Below are 20,655 nucleotides of genomic sequence, written 5' to 3' on the forward strand. Positions count from 1 at the left end.
TTGTTGATCGATCGCCCTCGGCATTAAGTGATTGGAGATATACATTAATCCCTTGGAAATTATTGTTTTCCCTTGGAAATGTAATTTCATGATATTGAGTTAAATATTAAATGATTTTTAAAAATAGATTATTTATTTCCTTTGTCATTCATTAAGCCATTCATACTTAAATTGGATAAGAATGTACCTAAATTTGATGGAAATCATAATAGTATTAACACAATCATCTAAAGTTGTTTAGTCATTGTTCAACCATATACAAAATGATTCATCTTCATCAGCTGTTGTCAGGATTAATTAACAAAAAGTTACATTGCATATTCTTACTTCTTCAACATTCCATCAAGTATTTGAATCATCACTTGCAATTTGTTCTTCATCTTCTCCAATATTATCCTGCGTAATTTTAAAACCATATTTTGTTACTCTACAATAATTAAAGAAAGAAAAAGACATTAACACGACTCAATTATAGCTTTTCAAATTTGGGATTTGAAACTTCGTGGCACTGTTTAACTTCACAAACAAGGTCACACATGTATTGAAACCAGATCTAATGGACAAACTGAAAACAAAGACCAAATTGCAACAAGACCACCCAGTTGATTGACAGGGTGAAAGAGAAAGAGGGGCTTGTTAACTCTAATCGGTGCAAGTTTCTTATAAGCATTCCTAAGCTTTGTTGCAGTGCATTCCTTATTCAATCCCAACATTGCATTAAATTCACGACTTTTTTCTTCTCCATTAGCTATTCTTGATACTTCTATCATAAACTAGACCAAACCGATCCAAAAACACAATCTTTTTCCTTTTGTTGCCGACAAACCCAGCCAAGAAGCCAAAAGCACAAAAAAGAAATCATGTAGGCTTTTATGTTGTTAAATAACACAACTATCAAGCCTATAGCTTTGGCTTAGCTTAATACATGGAACCTTAACATTAGCTGTCATGTGTCGGAGAAGAGAAGAAGGATGAAATTGGAACAAATAGAAAACTAATATCTCTATTTCTTTCCATAAGCTTTTTGTTCTCCCCCACCCTTGCTGTAAACTAAGGCCGGAGAACTCTCTAGAAACCAGCCATTTATATATAACATTTTTTTATCAGCCATTGTTCACTTAGTGTATTTGCAAACTTCCATTTACCATGCACATATGTTAAAAATAAATCAAGTCATATGTATTCCCTCAAATATGTGTTTCCCACCTTTTTCAACCATCAATCTTTAATAACATTATGAAAATATCATTATCAACAAGAATACCATAGTCTGGCAATTATTATCAAGGGCCCTTGAAAGTAAAGCAACGATACTAAAGTAGATTCATGACAACAATACTTATTAAGATGTTTATATATCAACAATAAATTTTCATAATAACAAGTTTTACTCTCGAGTAAGAGAGAGGGGTAAAGACAATAGTCATACCTTATTAAACTCTTGTTGGAATCTCGATTGAGACAAAATAAAATTCATTCTCTTCCATTTTTTTCATTTACTCTTTCACATTTCTAAGCTCACTTAATTCTTCTTCCATTTTCTATACTTAGCTCCAATTCTCTTCTTGGTATCACATGAATGTCCTTATGACTCCCTTCATCTAAAGAACGGTAAACATCATTTGGTTTCATGCCTACACCCAGTTGAAAACATAATTTGGTGTCAAAACAAAAATGCACAAATGGAGTCCAAACAAATTAAGTACTAACCTAATATTACTAACTTGCAGCTACATTATTTTTTGTAATAAAAGACTCAATTACATTTATAATAATACCTCCCCAGCCCACAACTCGACATTTCTTAGGTGGTCCCACTATTTGACGATAAATAGCTGATGAAGAGTAGGAATCCATATTATACTAGGATTAGTTTCCTTATTAACTAAAGTTTAAGACTTTTAAATTCCTTTCTAATTTAGAATTTTGTTTCCCTTTCAATTTAGGATTTTGTTTTTCCTTCATGAATTAGGATAATTACTACTACTATAAATAGCTCCCTCTTGTAACCTTTGAAGGAGAGAATTTTGAGTTTAATAATATTTCAATTTTCAAATCTCTTTGTGAGTATTTGAACAGTTAATTCTTGGTATTCTACGGAATCAACGAGTCTTAACCCCTAAATTCACGGTATTCTTTTGAATCAACATGAATTTAGTTGTTCTTTTGTTCCGGTATTCTCTAGAATCAACGGAATATTTTGAACATTAAACTTCCGCTGCATCAGTTTGGTATCAGAGCTAAAAATCTGGTATCACCAATCTAACTTCATCTACCACAAAACCTTTCCTTTTTCCCTTTTTGATTTTTTTCGTTTAGCTTAAAAAAAAAAAAACATAACTTTTTCAGACAAACCACCACCACCATCATACTTACCAACCCAAAATCTTTCAGATCCACCCATCCTTACTCGATTTCTGACCACTGTCATCGGAAATCTAAAACTTTTGCTTAATTACAGTTTCGGCCTAAAATTTTTATTTACTTTCAGTTTAGCCCCACTACCTTTTTAAACTCGAATTTAAAAAAAAAATGCCTCCAAGAAAAGCTCGTGATGCTCAAGAAGATGTTTCGAAAGATGAATCCCTGGCTAGTAGTATGACAGCCAGAATTGATATGTTAGCTGCACAAATGGCACGAATGGCAGAGTTACTTGACGAACGCCATTGTACTCCAGAACGTGAAGACAAATCAAGTGGAAGCTTTGCTAACCCATTCTCTGGGCGTCGCCCTAGAACTGAGTCTACTGATGACAGAAGATGGGAATCTGGGTTGAGAATTGACATTCCCGAATTTCAAGGAAGTGGTCGACCTGAAGAATTATTGGATTGGATTAACGCCATTGAGGAAGTTTTCGAATACAAAGAAGTTCCTGAAAATAAACTAGTTTCGCTTGCTGCAACTCGATTTCGTGGAAGAGCAGCAGCTTGGTGGCAACAAACTAAGCTCACAAGGATTTGGCAAGGCAAAAAGAAGATTGATTCTTGGGAAAAGTTCAAGAAGCACTTGCGTGGAGCATTCTTGCCTCATAATTACGCCAAACTGTTATACCAACAGCTACAGAATTTAAGGCAAGATAATCGATCAGTGGATGATTACACTACAGAATTCCATTGTTTGGTGGCACGCAATGACTTGACAGAGACAGAAGAGCAACAGGTTTCCCGCTATATTGGAGGCCTACGATCTCAATTTCAAGACCAATTAAATTTACTTGACCCATACTCTGTTTCAGAGGCACACCAACAAGCCTTGCAGTTGGAGAAGCAATTTAGTCGACGTACTAATGACTCAAGCTTTCGGGGTGCTCGAAGTGTTGTTCGTGATAATTCAAACCCGACTTCCCAATTTCGTACTTTCACTCCTCCAAATCCTCCAAATAAAACTAGTAAGCCTAGTGAAATCGGTCAAAGCAGCAAAACCCAATCCTCGGGTTCGGGATTACGCTGTTTTAATTGCGGAGAAAATGGGCACCGAATGACAGAATGTAAAAAGGGAGGAAAATATGGTAAAGGCTTATTCATAGGCACAGAGGAAAGCGAAGACTATCAGGAGGAAGAAACTGAAGAGTTTGCTGTAGAACCAACTTTTGATAGTAGTGGTAGCGCTCAATCTATTGAAGAACATGGTGATAGCGGACCAATGTTGATCGTGAACCGTGCATTCTTCACTCCTAAAGGTCAAGACAAAGACAAGTGGCTACGACAAAATATCTTTCAGACTACTTGCACAATTGGGGGTAAAGTATGTCGTATGGTCATAGACTCCGGCAGTTGCGAGAATGTCATTTCAGAAGAAGCCATAACAAAGCTAAATTTAAAGACAGAACCTCATCAAACTCCATACAAGCTCACATGGCTGAAGAAGGGGAATCAAGTGACAGTATCGAAATGTTGTTTAGTTTCCTTATCCATTGGTTCAATTTATAAAGACAAAATTTGGTGTGATGTTGTGGCTATGGATGCTTGTCATCTATTACTAGGTAGACCTTGGCAATATGATCGAAACGTAGTGCATGATGGGAAGAGAAACACCTACAGCTTTATGTTTAACAACACGAAGATCGTTCTCCTACCTAACAATGAGTTTACTCTCCAGCAAGACTTGGGTAATTATTTGTTAAGCAAGAAGCAATTTATAGATGTTGTAGCAGAGACAAAGAGAATCTACATTTTATTGGGAAAAGAGAGTAACGGTAATTCAAAGATTCCTGAAGCTGTGGCACCTATTCTGGCGGAATTTCAAGATTTGTTCCCCAAGGAGCTACCACAGGCTTTACCACCTCTTCGGGATATACAACACCAAATTGATTTGGTACCAGGTTCTACACTACCAAATCGACCTCATTATCGTATGAGTCCTACAGAACATGAGGAATTAAGGCGCCAAGTAGAAGAGTTACTAGAAAAGGGATTTATCCGTGAAAGTCTTAGTCCCTGTGCAGTCCCTGCTTTATTGACTCCAAAGAAAGATGGTTCTTGGAGGATGTGCGTGGACAGTCGAGCTATCAATAAAATTACAGTTCGATATCGTTTTCCAATCCCTCGATTAGATGACTTGTTAGATCAACTCAGTGGAGCAACAATTTTTACCAAACTTGATTTGAAAAGTGGCTACCATCAAATTCGAATACGACCTGGAGATGAATGGAAAACAGCTTTTAAAAATCGCGAAGTGTTATACGAGTGGTTGGTAATGCCGTTTGGCTTATCCAATGCTCCGAGTACTTTTATGCGAGTCATGAATCAAGTTCTTCGCCCTTTCATTGGAAAGTTTGTGGTTGTTTACTTCGATGATATACTTATATATAGCACCAGCCACGAGTTACATCTACAACATTTGAGAGAAGTTCTTTCAGCCTTAAGAGCAACAAGTTTATACACAGCAGTAAACAAGTGTATTTTCTTAACAGAGAAAGTATTATTTTTGGGATATGTGGTGTCGAAAGATGGTATATCTGTTGACCAATCAAAAGTGGATGCTATTCGAGATTGGCCTCCGCCAACTACTTTATCTGCCACCAGAAGTTTCCATGGATTGGCCTCTTTTTACAGGCGATTCATTCCTCATTTCAGTCCTATTATGGCACCAATCACGGATTGCATGAAAGGAGGAAAATTCTCTTGAACAGAGGCAGTTACTAAGGCATTCGAGATTATCAAAGAAAAGTTGATTACTACCCCAGTACTTGCTCTACCAGATTTTTTGCTCACTTTTGAGGTACATTGTGATGCTTCTAAGGTCGGCATTGGAGCTGTTCTTAGCCAACAAGGTAAGCCTATAGCTTATTTTAGTGAGAAGTTGAATGGAGCAAAGGCACACTATAGCACTTACGACGTGGAATTTTACGCAGTAGTCCAAGCGTTAAAACATTGGCGACATTATCTAATTCATAAAGACTTTGTTTTATACACTGACCATGCCGCGTTAAAATACCTCAATAGTCAAGACAAACTCTCTCACAGACATGCCACGTGGACATCATTCCTTCAACAATTTACTTTTGTGGTGAAGCATACCTCTGGTGAATCCAACCGGGTAGCAGATGCACTTAGTCGACGAACTTCTTTATTGACACAGATGCATAATCAAGTTCTCGGATTTGACACATTTCGAGAGTTATATGCTTCTGATCCTTACTTTGCTCCTATACTAGAAGACGTTGTTGCAGGGTTTCGCTCAGATTATCATTTACATGACAAATTCCTTTTCAAGAGTAATCAATTGTGTGTTCCTGACTCAAGTTTGAGATTGAAAATCATTGCAGAGTTACATAATGAAGGGCACATGGGTCGTGACAAAACTCTGGCTCTAATAGCCAACACTTATTTTTGGCCTACTATGAGGCGTGAAATCTATCACTATGTCGAGACTTGTCGCATTTGTCAAGTTTCCAAGGGCGCAGCAACTAATGCTGGGTTATATATGCCGCTACCGATTCCAACACAACCTTGGGCTGACATTAGCATGGATTTTGTTTTAGGATTACCCCGCACTCAGAGGGTTATGGATTCAATATTTGTTGTTGTTGATCGATTCTCGAAAATGGCTCACTTCATTGCTTGCAAGAAGACTACAGACGCTTTGACTGTTGCTCGCCTATTCTTCAAGGAAGTCTATAGATTGCATGGTTTACCAAGTTCTATAGTATCTGACCGGGATACACGATTTCTTAGCCATTTTTGGAAGACATTATGGAAATTGACTAACACTCGCCTGGATTTTAGTAGTGCTTACCACCCACAAACAGATGGTCAAACTGAAGTTGTCAACCGCTCTTTAGGAAACCATCTACGTAGTCTAGTTGGCGATAACTTGAAGATGTGGGATCAAAAGTTATATCAAGTCGAGTTTACTTATAACCGTGCAGTTAAGCGTAGTACTGGTTTAAGCCCTTTTCAGGTAAATTACGGATATAATCCACGAGCTCCCATTGACTTGGCTCTAGTTCCAAATTTAGTTCGCAAAAGCGGTAAAGCAGAAGACTTTATTGAGCAGCTTCAGAAGATTCATGAAACTACGCAAGAGTCTTTGAAGCAGACGACCGAAGGTTATAAAATTATGGCAGACAAAAAACGTCGAGCTTTGGAATTTCAAGTGGGAGATTTTGTTTGGGTTATCCTAACTAAAGATAGATTCTCAGTTGGTGAGTACAACAAACTTTCTGCCAGGAAAATCGGCCCTTTGGAGATTATAGAGAAGATAAATCCTAATGCCTACAGATTAAAGCTTCCTAGTCATATCCGCACTGCAGATGTATTTAATGTTAAGCATCTTATTCCTTACAGAGGTGATCATGATGAAGATGCTGCTGACAATCCGAATTCGCGGGCGAATTCTCTCCACCCTGGGGGGAATGATGAAGAGTAGGAATCCATATTATACTAGGATTAGTTTCCTTATTAACTAAAGTTTAAGACTTTTAAATTCCTTTCTAATTTAGAATTTTGTTTCCCTTTCAATTTAGGATTTTGTTTTTCCTTCATGAATTAGGATAATTACTACTACTATAAATAGCTCCCTCTTGTAACCTTTGAAGGAGAGAATTTTGAGTTTAATAATATTTCAATTTTCAAATCTCTTTGTGAGTATTTGAACAGTTAATTCTTGGTATTCTACGGAATCAACGAGTCTTAACCCCTAAATTCACGGTATTCTTTTGAATCAACGTGAATTTAGTTGTTCTTTTGTTCCGGTATTCTCTAGAATCAACGGAATATTTTGAACATTAAACTTCCGCTGCATCAATAGCCAAGCTGGACTTTTCAGCACCTTCACTTTGATTCAAAGATACCATGTTCTCCTGCAAATTTTTAGATAATAATGTATTTTTGATACATAAAATTAAAAAAGGTAAAAATAAATCACAAGTAAACTAAGTATGTCCATGCAATTCCTTTGCATGGTCACTTGCCCAGTCACCATTGCTTTTGACATGAAACTTTCTGAAGCATTCAATTGGATTAAGTTAAACTCTTGATACAGCTAACTGAAATTAAATAAAAAATTAGGGTATAAAATAGACACCAGCTCATTCACACATATGTATGCATTTTTGTAGTCTTTAAATGTTGAAAACTCATAAAAAACTTTACTAGATCTTTTCTACACTTAGCCATAAGAACTGAACCTGTTGTATAAGCAGTGCGCTTCAATGATCGATTACCCTTGTTTAGCATACTTTTTTTCTGCACGTTATTAAATAATGAAACCATTAGGATATATCTTGTATGTTAGTTAAAACTAAAAAGAAGAAAACTTCCACATATTTCCTCTAATTCTCATTCGTCCACTTATCAACCATTTGTCTCCACACAATAGGTGGTACACAATCTGGATTATGAGTGTAGCGCTCTCTATGTGATTTATACTTCTCAAAAATACCATTTCTCAACCCTAACATTCAATCTGGATAGTGAGATTTTACACATTTTCGGACAGCTTCTTTAAGTTCTTCCTCAGTACATTTATAAATAAATCCCACATTCTCAAAATTTCCAAAAAATCTATCAAAAGCTTCTTGTGGATATTCAGAAAATGTTATCCAAGGTCCTGCGATACACTCATGGAAAGTAATAGAAATTTCTCAAACGACTTTCGTAGTTATGATCCTAATAAATTAAACCATTATACTTATTAGTTAACTATGCATAAAAATAGACTAAAGTTTGCTTATAAATCTAATAATAGCATATGAATATGTAAATATATATTTCATGTATAACTTTCCTTTTATTTCTAACTGAAAAGAGTACAAAATAAAAATTCTAGTGTTTAGAAATAGTCAATTAACTTATTTTTCATTATATGACAATCTTTTCAATTCATTTAAATAATTACTTGCATCCAATTTTTAAGATTCCGTGCGAGAAACACAAGCTTCACCCTTTTGATGTTGCGCCTCACTATTTTGATGTTGCACGGGAAGCAAAATATATGATGCAATGTTGTTAGCCCGAGAAGTCTTGCATCATCATTATTGTTACTGTTGATCATATACTGATCTAAAGTGGTGCCAGCAGTCACTAATCCATTGCTTTTCTTGCCCATAATTGCTAAGTATCTGCATTTTCAAAATATAAGCCATTACCAACAAGAACAGTAATAGACAATAACATTCACATGAAAAAAAAAAGAGAAGTGACTAGTAAATAGCTCCAAGCAAAAGAAATAAAACAATCAAGAATAATAATTATAATGAACAACAGCCAATGTCTGAATTCTTTTTTAACTTACTTATCTATAATGGAAAAAAAATAAAAAAATTAGTTCATTCCAGATCCATTTGAATCTCTTCTTCCTGATATGGTTCTCCTTCATTATTAGGCATCTTATAAAAGTTACGAGGCTTTGTCTCAATTATAGTACTCCATGTAGGATCTTTTATCGCTCTCACACAGTAAGCTTGTTGTGCTTGGGATGCCAACACAAATGGCTCTTGAGTGCTGAGCTTTCTTGACATGTTAAAAATTTTACCATGACGATCTCTCTTAAATCCAATTCCTTGTCGAACTGTATCAAACTAGTTACAGTTAAATAATACACTTTGATTATCACTTCTCACTACAACTCCATAGTTTTGAGTTTTTCTTGTTGCATCACGTTGTATTGTGTGAAACCTAAATCCATTTATATTGTAGCCCGAACAAAATGTTGCTCTTTTTCGACGACCATGATCTAAAGAAAGCATGTGCTTATTAGCTTGCACTTCATTATAAAGTTTTAAGATCTACAAATAGAATGACATGATAAGATGTCACAATTGCAAGTTATGCTGAAAGTCACAAGTCTTTCAGTTATTACGTAAAAAATAGTTTTTACGTTTTCTTTAAACCAATTAATAAATTATTGTCTATGTACCTCTTTTACATTTCTACACCTGAATTCAACAACATATTTTTGTGTTCCCTATAAGCAAATAAACTTTTTTAAGTAAAGTTGAAAACATTTTATAATGACATTAATATTAATATTAGCCTAAGATTTCATCTTACTCAATAAACGGGAGACATCCATCATAATTTTGAATCATATAAAGTGTCGCAGCATTGTGAAGAGCATGACTCAATTCCCTCACATGTAAGTTCCTATATGATCGCCCTGGTGTAGAAAAAATGGATAATGTATCTGTAGAGAGCTGACCTCCATCATAATTTCTCTCTTGTCTGTTCAATTTAGTTTCCACACTGTGAAGGTAGCGAGAGCAAAAGGTTAAGCACTCATCAGCTAAGTCACCTTCTGCAATGGAACTTTCAGGACGAGCTTTGTTGCAAACATATCCTTTAAGCTTATGTAAAAACCTAGAAATATTTAAATTATATTGTAAGCTTATTTTATTAAAATAAAGTCAGTAAAAAAATAAATTGGACATTACCTTTCTATTGGGTACATCCACCTATATTGCAGAGGACGAACAACCTTTGCTTCCCAAGCCAAGTGAATCGGTAAATGTATCATTATATCAAAAAAGGCTGGAGGGAAGATCCTTTCTAACTTGCAAACAGTTACAACAATTTGACTTTCAAGTTGATCTAACTCATTTTCTTTCAATACTTTAGCACACAACTCTCTAAAAAAATTTATTAGCTCAATTAATGCATCAGATACATGTTTAGGCAAAATATCACAAACTAGTAGTCGTAACAACCTTTCTAAAAATACATGACAGTCACGTGTCTTCATGCTGGAAATTTTGTCATCCTTCACATTAACACATTGTGACAAATTAGCAGAATAGCCTTCAGAGACTTTTATATCAGACAACCACTGCAAGACACTTTTCTTCTCATCATTTGTCAAAGTATAACAAGCAGGGGGTAACATAATTTCTCGATCCACCTCAATTGGGTGAATTTCCTGCCTTATCCTCATTTCTTTCAAATCCAACCGAGCATTTAAAAAGTCTTTGCTTTTTCCTTCAATGTTCATAATAGTGCCAAGCACAATGTCACACATGTTTTTCTCAATATATGCATAACATCTAAACAATGACGCAACAATAATATTTTTCAATATGCCAATTGGAAAAAGATGCTATATTTCTTCCAATTATGTTTCTTCTCAAAATAAGCAATTACTTGCTTTTTTCTAGCCTTTCCAAATGTTATAGCTCTCAAACCTTCAAGTTCATTTAAAACTTCATCACTTCTTGACGCTTTGGTACAGCTCTTTTATCTATTTTTCGATCAAATTGCATCTTTTGATCCTGCCACAAGTGATCTTCAGGCAAAAATCGTCTATGACCCATGTAGCATAGTTTGGAACCATTTTTTTAACCTACGAGATGAGGTCCCTTTATTGCAACATGGACATGCTAACTTTCCTTTTGTAATCCAACCAAACAGATTAGCATATGCAGGAAAGTCATTAACAGTCCACATGACTGCTACTTTCATTTGGAAATTTTGGCTTTTTGAGACATCATATGTATCTACACCACTGTCCCATAATGTTTTCAACTCATCAATTAAAGGCCTCAAATATACATCAATATCATTTCTTGGGCCTTTCAGTCCTGGAATAAATAATGTCATAAATATATATGGTTCTTTCATACTCATCCAAGGAGGAAAATTGTATGGAAATAAAAGAACCGGCCAAGTATTGTGCACAATGTTCATGTTTCTAAAAGGATTAAACCCATCAGTCGCCAACCCCAACCTTACATTTCGTGGATTAGATGCAAAGGACTCATGTGTTTTATCAAAAGCCATTCAAGCCTCACAATCTATTGGATGCCTTAACAACCCATCTTTCACACGATTTTCAAAGTGCCATCTCATGTCTGCAACAGTTTTGGATGACATGAATAACCTTTGAAGTCTTGGCGTTATAGGAAAGTAGTGCAAGATTTTCCATGGAACCCTTTTAGTAGATCCTTTAGCACATTTTTCCTCTAGGCTTCCATCTCGAATCTCCACAAACCAGACATTGAGATAGTTGTGCATTTTCCTTGTAATAAATAACACAACCATTTTTACATGCATAAATTTTCTCATAATGGAGACCAAGGTCTTTTACAATTTTCTTTGCCTTATAGTTGGAAGTAAGCATCTTTTCACACATTGAAAACACATCTTTCAATAGCTCCAACAACATGTTGAAAGATTTATTGCTCTAACCATTGATGTATTTAATGTGCATCAATTTGACCACAAAGGATAGGTTGAAGTACTTCTCACAATTTAGATATAAAGACTCTTCAACCACTTTCACCAAATTAAAGAACTTTTGTGCTTCCTCATTAGGATCTTGAGAAAACCCTTTCTGGATCAAGTTATACATCTTATTTTGCTGAATATTCTCATAATTTTTATTGTTATCATCAGCATCCCCATTAGGGTCATTATCACTATCACCATTCTCCCCATGGCAATACAAAGTCGTATAATCACGCCTTATCCCTTCTTCTAATAGATGTTTGTGTGCTTCACTTCAAACCCTTCTATACCTATTACTACATTTGACACAAGGACATAATATTTTCATATCCTCTTCTTGAATATGACGATACACATAATCAAGAAAAGATGGTACTCCATTGTAATAAGGCATTGTTTAAAAGATAATTTGATATAGATTAAATAGCTAAAGGAAAATATTATTTCTTCTTCACTTCTTTTCTTTACATGATCCTATACAATTTATACAAAGATAAGGAGGTATTTTAGGACTATGTTATGGCTTGACATAGGAGAGTTTCCTATTATATCCACGAAGATTGTGCTTTGAGAAAGTTTAGGCTAAAACTAATACTAGTCGTTGTTGTCAAGTCTTGACCTTTAGCTGGAAAATTTATTCCTTCCTTTTGTAGAGTTCATGATTGCCTTGCTGTCATTGTCTTGATTGTGGTTGATTTGAAATTGATTCTTATCAGCCCCCTTCAAACTAGGAATTGCCACGGGGTGTATTCCAAGTTTGTGCCGAAATTTTGAGAACAATGCTTTAGACAATGGTTTAGTGAATAAATCTGTCGTTTGCTGTGATGATGGAATATATCTTGTGTTGAGTAATCCACTTGTTACTTTTTCACGAACAAAATGATAATCAAGCTCAATGTGCTTGGTCCGTGCATGGAAAACAAGATTTTTTGACATATGGAGGGCGTTGATATTGTCACAAATAAGAACTGGAGGCTTTATCAGGTTTATGCCAATCTCTTTGAATATGTACATAAGTCAAGTGAGTTCGACTGTCGTAGATGCCATGCAACGATATTCAGCTTCTGCACTCGAATGACCAACGGTGGTTTGCTTTTTTGAACTCCATGAGATACAATTTGATCCAAGGTAAATGCAAAAGCCACTAGTACTTCGTCGAGTTAAAGGGCAACCCGCCCAATCTGAATCTGAGAACCCATAGAGTGTCAAGTAACTTTGTTTCAAATAGCGAAGTCCAAAGTTAAGTGTCCCTTTGAGGTACCGCAATATCCGTTTGGCAGCTCGAAGATCAGCCTTCGTTGGTTGTTGGAATTTTTGACATACTTTGTTGACTGCATGTGTGATATCTGGTCTGGTAAAAGTGAGGTATTGAAGGCTTCCCACTATTTTTCGATACTCAGTCGTATTGACGGGTTGTGCATCATCAAATCTTGGTACCTCTTTCACACCCATTGGCATGGCAGCGACTGTACTATCTTGCATCTTTGTTTTGTCAAGTAAATCCTTTGCGTATTTGGCTTGCGAAAGAAAGATACCTTGTTTAAATTTCTTGATTTCAATACCTAAGAAATAATTTAATGAGCCAAGATCTTTTAAGACAAATTGAGAACTAAGAGTATGAATGATGTGTTGAATTATTTTGCTATTATTGCCCGTTATTATCACATCATCAACATAAACCAATAATAAAACAATATTAGATTCAAAATGTAGTATAAAAAGGGAAGTATCCGCCTTGCTATTTTGGAAGCCAAGATTAAGAAGTGCACGACACAAGCAATCAAACCATGCCCCGCGAGGCTTGTTTAAGCCCGTAGAGTGATTTGTTCAATTTGCACACATGCAATGGTAGTTTAGGATTGATAAAACCTGGTGGCTGCTCCATGTACACCGTTTCATTTAAATGGCCATGAAGAAATGCATTTCTCACGTCAAGTTGTTTCATTGACCAGTTGAGATTCACGGCAAAGGCTAAGACAAGTCTAATTGTTGTGTGCTTGATGACTGCACTAAAGGTTTCTTCATAGTCAATTCCAGGAACTTGTGTAAACCCTTTTGTTACAAGTCGTGCTTTGAATCTTTCAATGGCTCCCGTATCTGTGTACTTAATTCGATACACCCACTTGGACCAAATAATATTTGCATTTTTTGGTCTAGGAACAAGAGTCCATGTGTTATTTTGATTTAAGGCTTGAAGTTCTTCATTCATTGCAGTAACCCATTGAGGATATTTGAGTGCACTTTTCAATGTTTTTGGCTCAGTAATAATAGATGTTTGCAATGCTAAACTGGGGTTATTTTTTAACTTATGACGGGTGACCATTGGGTGTGTATTTGAAATTGTTTCAGTTAAGGTCATAGGCTGATTGTTTGTGGTGGCTTTTGTTTAGGATAATGCATTCACAGGTTTAATTGGTAATTCAATGGAAAGTCGATTAGATATATCAGGGAAGTCGTGGTTGGTAATTTCAATCAAATTTTGGGGTTGAGTTGGCATGGCTATTGGCTGTATTACAATTTCTTTGCTAGTGTTAGAGACATTTTCTCCAGTATCCTCAGAGCTGTTATTGCCTTTTGAGTTGCCTTTTTCAGCTCCAGATGGTAAGTTTGGCGTCATTACAACTTCTAAAATGTCAATGTTTTCAACAATTGTGGGCCTTTCACATGACTCTAAGCAACATCATGGAAGTAAAGATGAAGAATTTGATGGCATCAAATTGTCTTGCATCAAATTGTTTTCTTCACTGCTAGGATATTCTTCATTGTTAAGTTTTTCCTACAAATTCATTAAAGGAGATAATTCAGCAAAAGGAAATACACTTTCATCAAATTTCACATGTTTAGATAGATAGACACGTTTGGTGTTCGGATCCAAGCAACAATAGCCCTTGTGTATGAGGCTATACCCAAGGAAAACGCATGGAAGAGATTTTTTGTCAAATTTATTTTTATTGTAATCCCTTAAGTAAGGAAAACACCTGCATCCAACAATTCTTAATTGCTTGTAATCAGGAGCCTTTTTGAAAAGCTTTTCATAAAGAGATTTCATAGAAACAGTAGAGAGAGGCATGAGATTAATTAGATATGTGGCTGTCATAAATGCTTCAACCCAAAGAGTCAAAGGTATTTGAGCTTGGAACATTAATGTCAATGCCGTCTCTGAAATATGCCGATGTTTTCTCTTTGCCACTCCATTTTGCTGTGGTGTGTAAGGGCATGAAATTTATCTGGTAATACTGCAAACCTGCAGATGATCAATAAATATTTTTGAATTAAATTCACCACCCCCATCAAGTTGGAAAATTTTGATTTTCCTTTCCAATTGATTCTCCACTTGACGCTAAAACCTTAAAAAACAATCAAAGAAGTCAGATTTTCATTTTAAAGGAAATAACCATGAGAATCTAGTGCAATCATCAATGAAAAGCACATAAAATCTAAAGTTTTGATTGGAATGAACTAGGGCAGGACCCCACAAATCACAATGAACGTTTTGTAATAGAAATTCTGATATTTTATTAGACAAATTAAATGGAAGTTTACAACTTTTTCCTAATTGACATGAAGCACAAATACTAGGTATTTTATTCCAACTAGAAAAGTTGATCACCTTCCTTGATTTTAAAATACGTAAAACTTCAAGACTTGGATGTCCAAGCCGTTTGTGCCAAAGTTCTATTGTATCAAAATTTCCTTTTATTGCATTTAATGCTTTCTAATTGCTTTCCTCCAAAACATAGAGATTGCTGCTTCTACTGCCTTTCGCCAGCACCTTGTTCTGTTTATTCTTAACAATAAAGTCGTTAGCATCAAATTCAAGAGAACAAGGAAAATCATTAGTAAATTGTGCCACAGATAGTAAATTCTTTTTCAATTAAGGGACAACAAGTACATCTTTTAGTAATAAAGGGCCATATTTAGTTTTTATAGAAATATTTCCAATATGTGATATATTAAGTTTTTGTCTGTTACCTACAAAAATCTTATCATGGCCTTTATAACTAAAAATTTTGTCGAGTTTACCTGGATCATTGACCATGTGTGCAGAAACCCCCGAGTCCACATACAAATGTTGATCGTTTGATTTATTGAAGTTCATCACGGCAAGGGCTTGTGGCACTTCTTCTTGATCCAGATATTCATATCGACTCCAACATACAGCAGCACTGTGGTCCTTTTTTCCACATATTTGGAAAATAATGATGTCTTCTTTTTCTTAATGGTTGGCATTGCTTTTTGGAGCAGTTTGAGCATTTGAGGCAGTTTGTCTTTTTTGAGAATTAATGACTTTGTTTTCGTTTTGATATGAATGGCTTCCATTTTTGTTTGGGCCCCCACCATTTTGCACAAAACCTCTTCCACGACCACCGTTTCTACCTCCTCTTTGGTTTTTTCCCCTTCCTCTAGCACCAAAGAACGTCTGATTTTGATTAACAAGCATAACATCTTCTTGTTTTTGTACCATTATGGTTTGTTCATGATTCTGAAGGGCAAGGATGAACTACTTTAAAGTTGGATATGAATGCTTAGTTAGCATGGCAATCTTGAAATCTGCGTACTTAGGCCCCAAGGATCATGCAAGTTGGAAGACTCTGTCTTCATCAGAAATTGGTTTCCCAATTGCTGTCAAGTTTTCGCACAATGATTTGAATTTCTTAAGAAATTCTTCGAGCTTGGTATTTCCCTTTTTAAAAGAGTAGAGGCTATCCTTCAACCAAGATTCTTGTTCCTTGGTGGCTGGAAGCATCTGCTCTTCAATGGAGAGCCATACTAAACAAGCGGTTTGGCCTTCTACATTCAAGCTCAGAACATCTTCAACCATCATCCCTCTAAGCCATGTCATCAATAATCCATCATTATTCGTCCACTGGATAAATTCCGGATTTATTATTTCTTTCCCATCTTGTGTAACCATCTTTGTTGGAGTCTTGTCTTTTGCAATGTGATGCTCCATCTCAAGGCTTTTAATTAAAGGAAGGACTTGAGACTTCCATAGAAGATAATTATTTGATGTGAGTTTGATAGAAACAAGACTGGCACATTGATGGAAGGATTGAATGGTGAGTTTTGGTTCCGCAAAATTTTCAGCCATATGCTCTGATACCATAAAAGATAATTTGATATAGATTAAATAGCTGAAGGAAAATATTATTTCTTCTTCACTTCTTTTCTTTACATGATCCTATACAATTTATACAAAGATAAGGAGGTATTTTAGGACTATGTTATGACTTGACATAGGAGAGTTTCCTATTATATCCACGAAGATTGTGCTTTGAGAAAGTTTAGGCTAAAACTAATACTAGCCGTTGTTGTCAAGTCTTGAACTTGGTAAGCCTTTAGCTAGAAAATTTATTCCTTCCTTTTGTAGAGTTCATGATTGCCTTGCTGTCATTGTCTTGATTGTGGTTGATTTGAAATTGATTCTTATCATTGTTGACCTTGGCAATTGCATCCAAGATTTATTTAGTGGCATCTTACTAACAACCTTGACAAAGAAATTAATATGAACATTTCATAAACTACAGAAACAATTGACAAAGAAATCAAGCAAGGTAAATGTGCTTTCTTCTCGAAGATGAACATTTCAACTGAGAAATCAAGATAAACATTTCATAGAAAACATTTCAAGCAGGGCAAATGTGCGTAATGTGCTTACTGTTCTAAAGAAATTAAGATAAACATTTCATAGAAAACATTTAGTAAACAAAGAACTTAAGATAATCATTTCATAAACATTTCAACCTTGACAAAGAAATCAAGTAGGGCAAATGTGCTTACTGTCCCAACGTTACAAAACTCCAAAAACAGTTGCCGGTTCTTACGGTTTTGTGCTCTAAACTTCATAAATAATAGCATCAATATGCTTGTTGTTTTTTCTACTCTAAAACTATAGAAAAAGTTTGATCTTTCTGCCCAAAAGTGCAAAAACAACAAGCATATTTGTGTAGCTATTTTTTTGTTCAAAAGTGCAGAAACCACGACTGTTTTTACTGTGGAAAGTGCAGAAACACCAGTTGTTTCTGCTGTGCAAAAGTGTAGAAACAACAGTTGTTCCTGCCATTCTAAAATGCAAATACAACAGCTATTTCTGTTATTTTAAACTACAGAAACAGCAGTTGTTTTTGCTGTGCAAAAGTGCAGAAATAGTTACTATTTCTAATGCTGAAGACTATAGATACAGTAGCAGCATGCTTGTGCAGTTTTGAGCATTAAACTATAGAAACAATTACACATTTCTGAATGAGAGAGGACAACTCTTAGCATGTTTAGGAAATTTTAAATTGAAAATGTCTTTAACTCTATTTGGCAATATATTTTATCTACTTGTTTCATGTAGATATAAATTATAAAGAATGAAAATATATTGCATAACTTGTGAATGTTGGAACATCTATACAATATAAAAATGAATAGCACAAAACAAAAGCTGAAAATCTAACACTTTACCCAAAAGTCATAGGAAGTTCAACATAAGTCATGAGCAATTGGAAGACATATACCTAAGTTATCAGAGGCTTTCCGAGCACATTGTGAGAATGACAAGAGTAAGCTTTTCTAAGGTTTACTTCAATTCTTGATAAGATGCCAAAAAAAAAAAAAAAAAAAAAAAACCAATGTAAGATTTATAGAGCAAACAAATTTCATAATAGCTTTGAACTATTATAATAAAGTATTTTAGAACAACGAGATTTTCTGCAGTTCAAAAAATCCAAAATTTGTCCAGCTTGAACACCATTAAAATCAAGAAAACAATTTTTAACATTTAATAGGTCGTCAACTTGTTCTAAGAACTGAAAATTCAATTAATCAACCTAACGAAATTAAACAGAATCTTAAAAATTCAAGTGAAAAGCTAAAAAAAATATAATAAAAATTAATTAACTAGAGATTGATGTAGCAATAAAAGAAATAAGAGTATGAAGTATCAAAATTAGTTGAAGGTGCTAACCAAACTGCCGGCTCTATGATCAACCTCCATTTGTTTTTTCTTCAATTGATTTTAGGGGAAACAGAAGAAAAGAAGGATTTTGGCCTCCGGCTCATTCGTGAAAAAGAACATTTTGACTTTTAGTAAATTGGTGAAAAAGAAGGATTTTGGCATTTGGTAGATTGGCTTAAAAGAAGGATTTTAGCTTTTGGCAAATTGGGCAAACTCTGAAATAGACAAGGGGAAGAAGGACTGGAGACTTTTGCCCTTTTTTTTTTTTTTTTTTTGGTGGTATATTAAAATCTTTTTAACCTTTTTTTTTTTTTTTAGCATTTATATATTACTATCAAATTAATGTTCTTTTTGTAGCATTCAAAATGTGCAGTGTTAATTAATTTTTTAAATACCATTTAAAATATGATACTAATTGAAGATTAATTATAATAAAAAAATAATAAAATGCTATCACTTGCCAATTAAAAAAATGTTACCACTTGTAACAACTTTTTTTGTAAGCATTTGTTTATTGTCATCAAATTATTGATCCTGTCGTAGCATTCTATAAGTGCTATGTTAGATAATTTAATAGCGCATCTAAAATTTTCTACTAATTGAAGAATAGTACAACAAAAAAAAAAGAATGTTATTATCTAGAAAACTAATTGTAGAATTTGTTTTTTGGGGAAATGTAACCATATGGGAAAAAATGATACTATATCATGTTATCAAAAGTGATATTTGTCGTAGTGTGCTCGAGAATCATTAAAGACATCTAACATATTTAGCATATAAATGTTATCAGACAACATTCCTAAAGAACATGGTTTTTTATCGCAACTCATTCTGGCACACTTATGACAAGCAATAGAAATTCTTCGACCTTGTCGTTTTCTTGCATAATTTCCTTTACCACAACCAGGCATGTATGCAATAAATTTTGGAGGTAACTCACCTGCCAATCGTACTTTCGCCTCGATTAACCAACGGATATCAGCAGGTATGTTATTCCTCATGAGCAATCGCATGCGTTCAGACCGAGCTTTATAGATTGTAAGGATGGCATTCTGAGGAAGTAAAGGGAATCGCTTGTGACGCTTCGCTAGAGTCTCATTTCTGTCCATACCTTCGCCTCAGAATATCAGTTATTATAGGAAACTGAAGTAACCGACTTGATTCTCATGGAGTACCGTTATCCGCCACTTCACCAGGGTAACAAACTAAAGCACACAAATAGAAAAACAAATTAAAACATACAAAGAAAATTAAAATCGTCCTCTTATTGAATTTACCTCAAGCTCCAACTGGATGTCGTAAACACTTCTCTCAATGTCTCTGAGTTGGCTTTCTAAACCCTCAACATAGGATACTAACTCTGGTGGTTGCAAAGTCCAAATACGATGTGTTTTACAAAATTGAATCTGCCTTTTGAGATGAGTTTTGACACGTTGAAGTGGTTTAAGTATGTTTAGGAGGAACGGTCTAAGTATGGTACTCATGATTAACAATGATAAGAGAAAACTTAATGGTAAAAGAAACACACTTATGCAAAAATAATTTCAATTAGCAAAAGAATAATAAAAAGAAAGAAAGAAAAATCAAATCAACGAAAAGAAAAAAAAATCAATTTAAATCTGGTGGGTCACTCAAATTTATTTCGGTGTCTTCTCCATGTGGTTGGTACTCTAGATATGGCCTTAATATTTGACCATTAACTTTAAACGTGACACCGTTCTTTGGGTCCTTAATTTCAATTGCCCCATGTGGAGAAACAGTATAAACAATAAAGGGACCAGACCATCGAGAGCATAACTTACCTGGGAATAGGTGCAAGCGAGAATTGAATAAAAGCACTTTCTGACCTGGAGTAAAAGATTTTCTCATAATTTTCTTGTCGTGGAAGACTTTCATTCGTTGCTTGTAAATCTTGGCATTTTCGTATGCGTCATTGCGAATTTCTTCAAGTTCTGCCAGTTGTAATCTTCTTTCTGAGCTGGCTTGCTGCATGTCGAAGTTGAATTTCTTGATGACCCAATATGCACGATGCTCGAGTTCCACAGGTAGGTG

The 20,655-nt window shown here is 35.0% G+C and overlaps 1 protein-coding gene across 4 annotated transcripts; it reads right to left on the reverse strand.

Moving 5' to 3' along the window:
• Positions 1-161: 161 nt before the first annotated feature.
• Positions 162-18,838, reverse strand: LOC102611324 (uncharacterized). 4 transcript variants are annotated; one of them, XM_052440542.1, is made up of 8 exons: positions 18,613-18,838; positions 18,164-18,236; positions 9,875-11,451; positions 9,495-9,800; positions 8,386-8,563; positions 7,247-7,303; positions 1,779-1,830; positions 162-1,634 (listed from the first exon to the last, which is right to left on the reverse strand). In XM_052440542.1, exons 3-8 carry the CDS (start codon positions 10,453-10,455, stop codon positions 1,519-1,521), a joined length of 1,290 nt encoding a protein of 429 aa, XP_052296502.1. In that variant the 5' UTR covers positions 10,456-11,451; positions 18,164-18,236; positions 18,613-18,838; the 3' UTR covers positions 162-1,518. The 4 variants fall into 4 exon arrangements, with proteins under 4 accessions (XP_052296502.1, XP_052296501.1, XP_052296503.1 ...); XM_052440541.1 differs by lacking the exon at positions 18,613-18,838 and having other exon boundaries at positions 18,164-18,244; XM_052440543.1 differs by lacking the exons at positions 18,164-18,236; positions 18,613-18,838 and having other exon boundaries at positions 162-1,601; positions 9,875-12,052.
• Positions 18,839-20,655: the final 1,817 nt, after the last annotated feature.

This window comes from Citrus sinensis, chromosome 5 (assembly GCF_022201045.2).
Source record: "Citrus sinensis cultivar Valencia sweet orange chromosome 5, DVS_A1.0, whole genome shotgun sequence".
Lineage (NCBI taxonomy): Eukaryota > Viridiplantae > Streptophyta > Magnoliopsida > Sapindales > Rutaceae > Citrus > Citrus sinensis.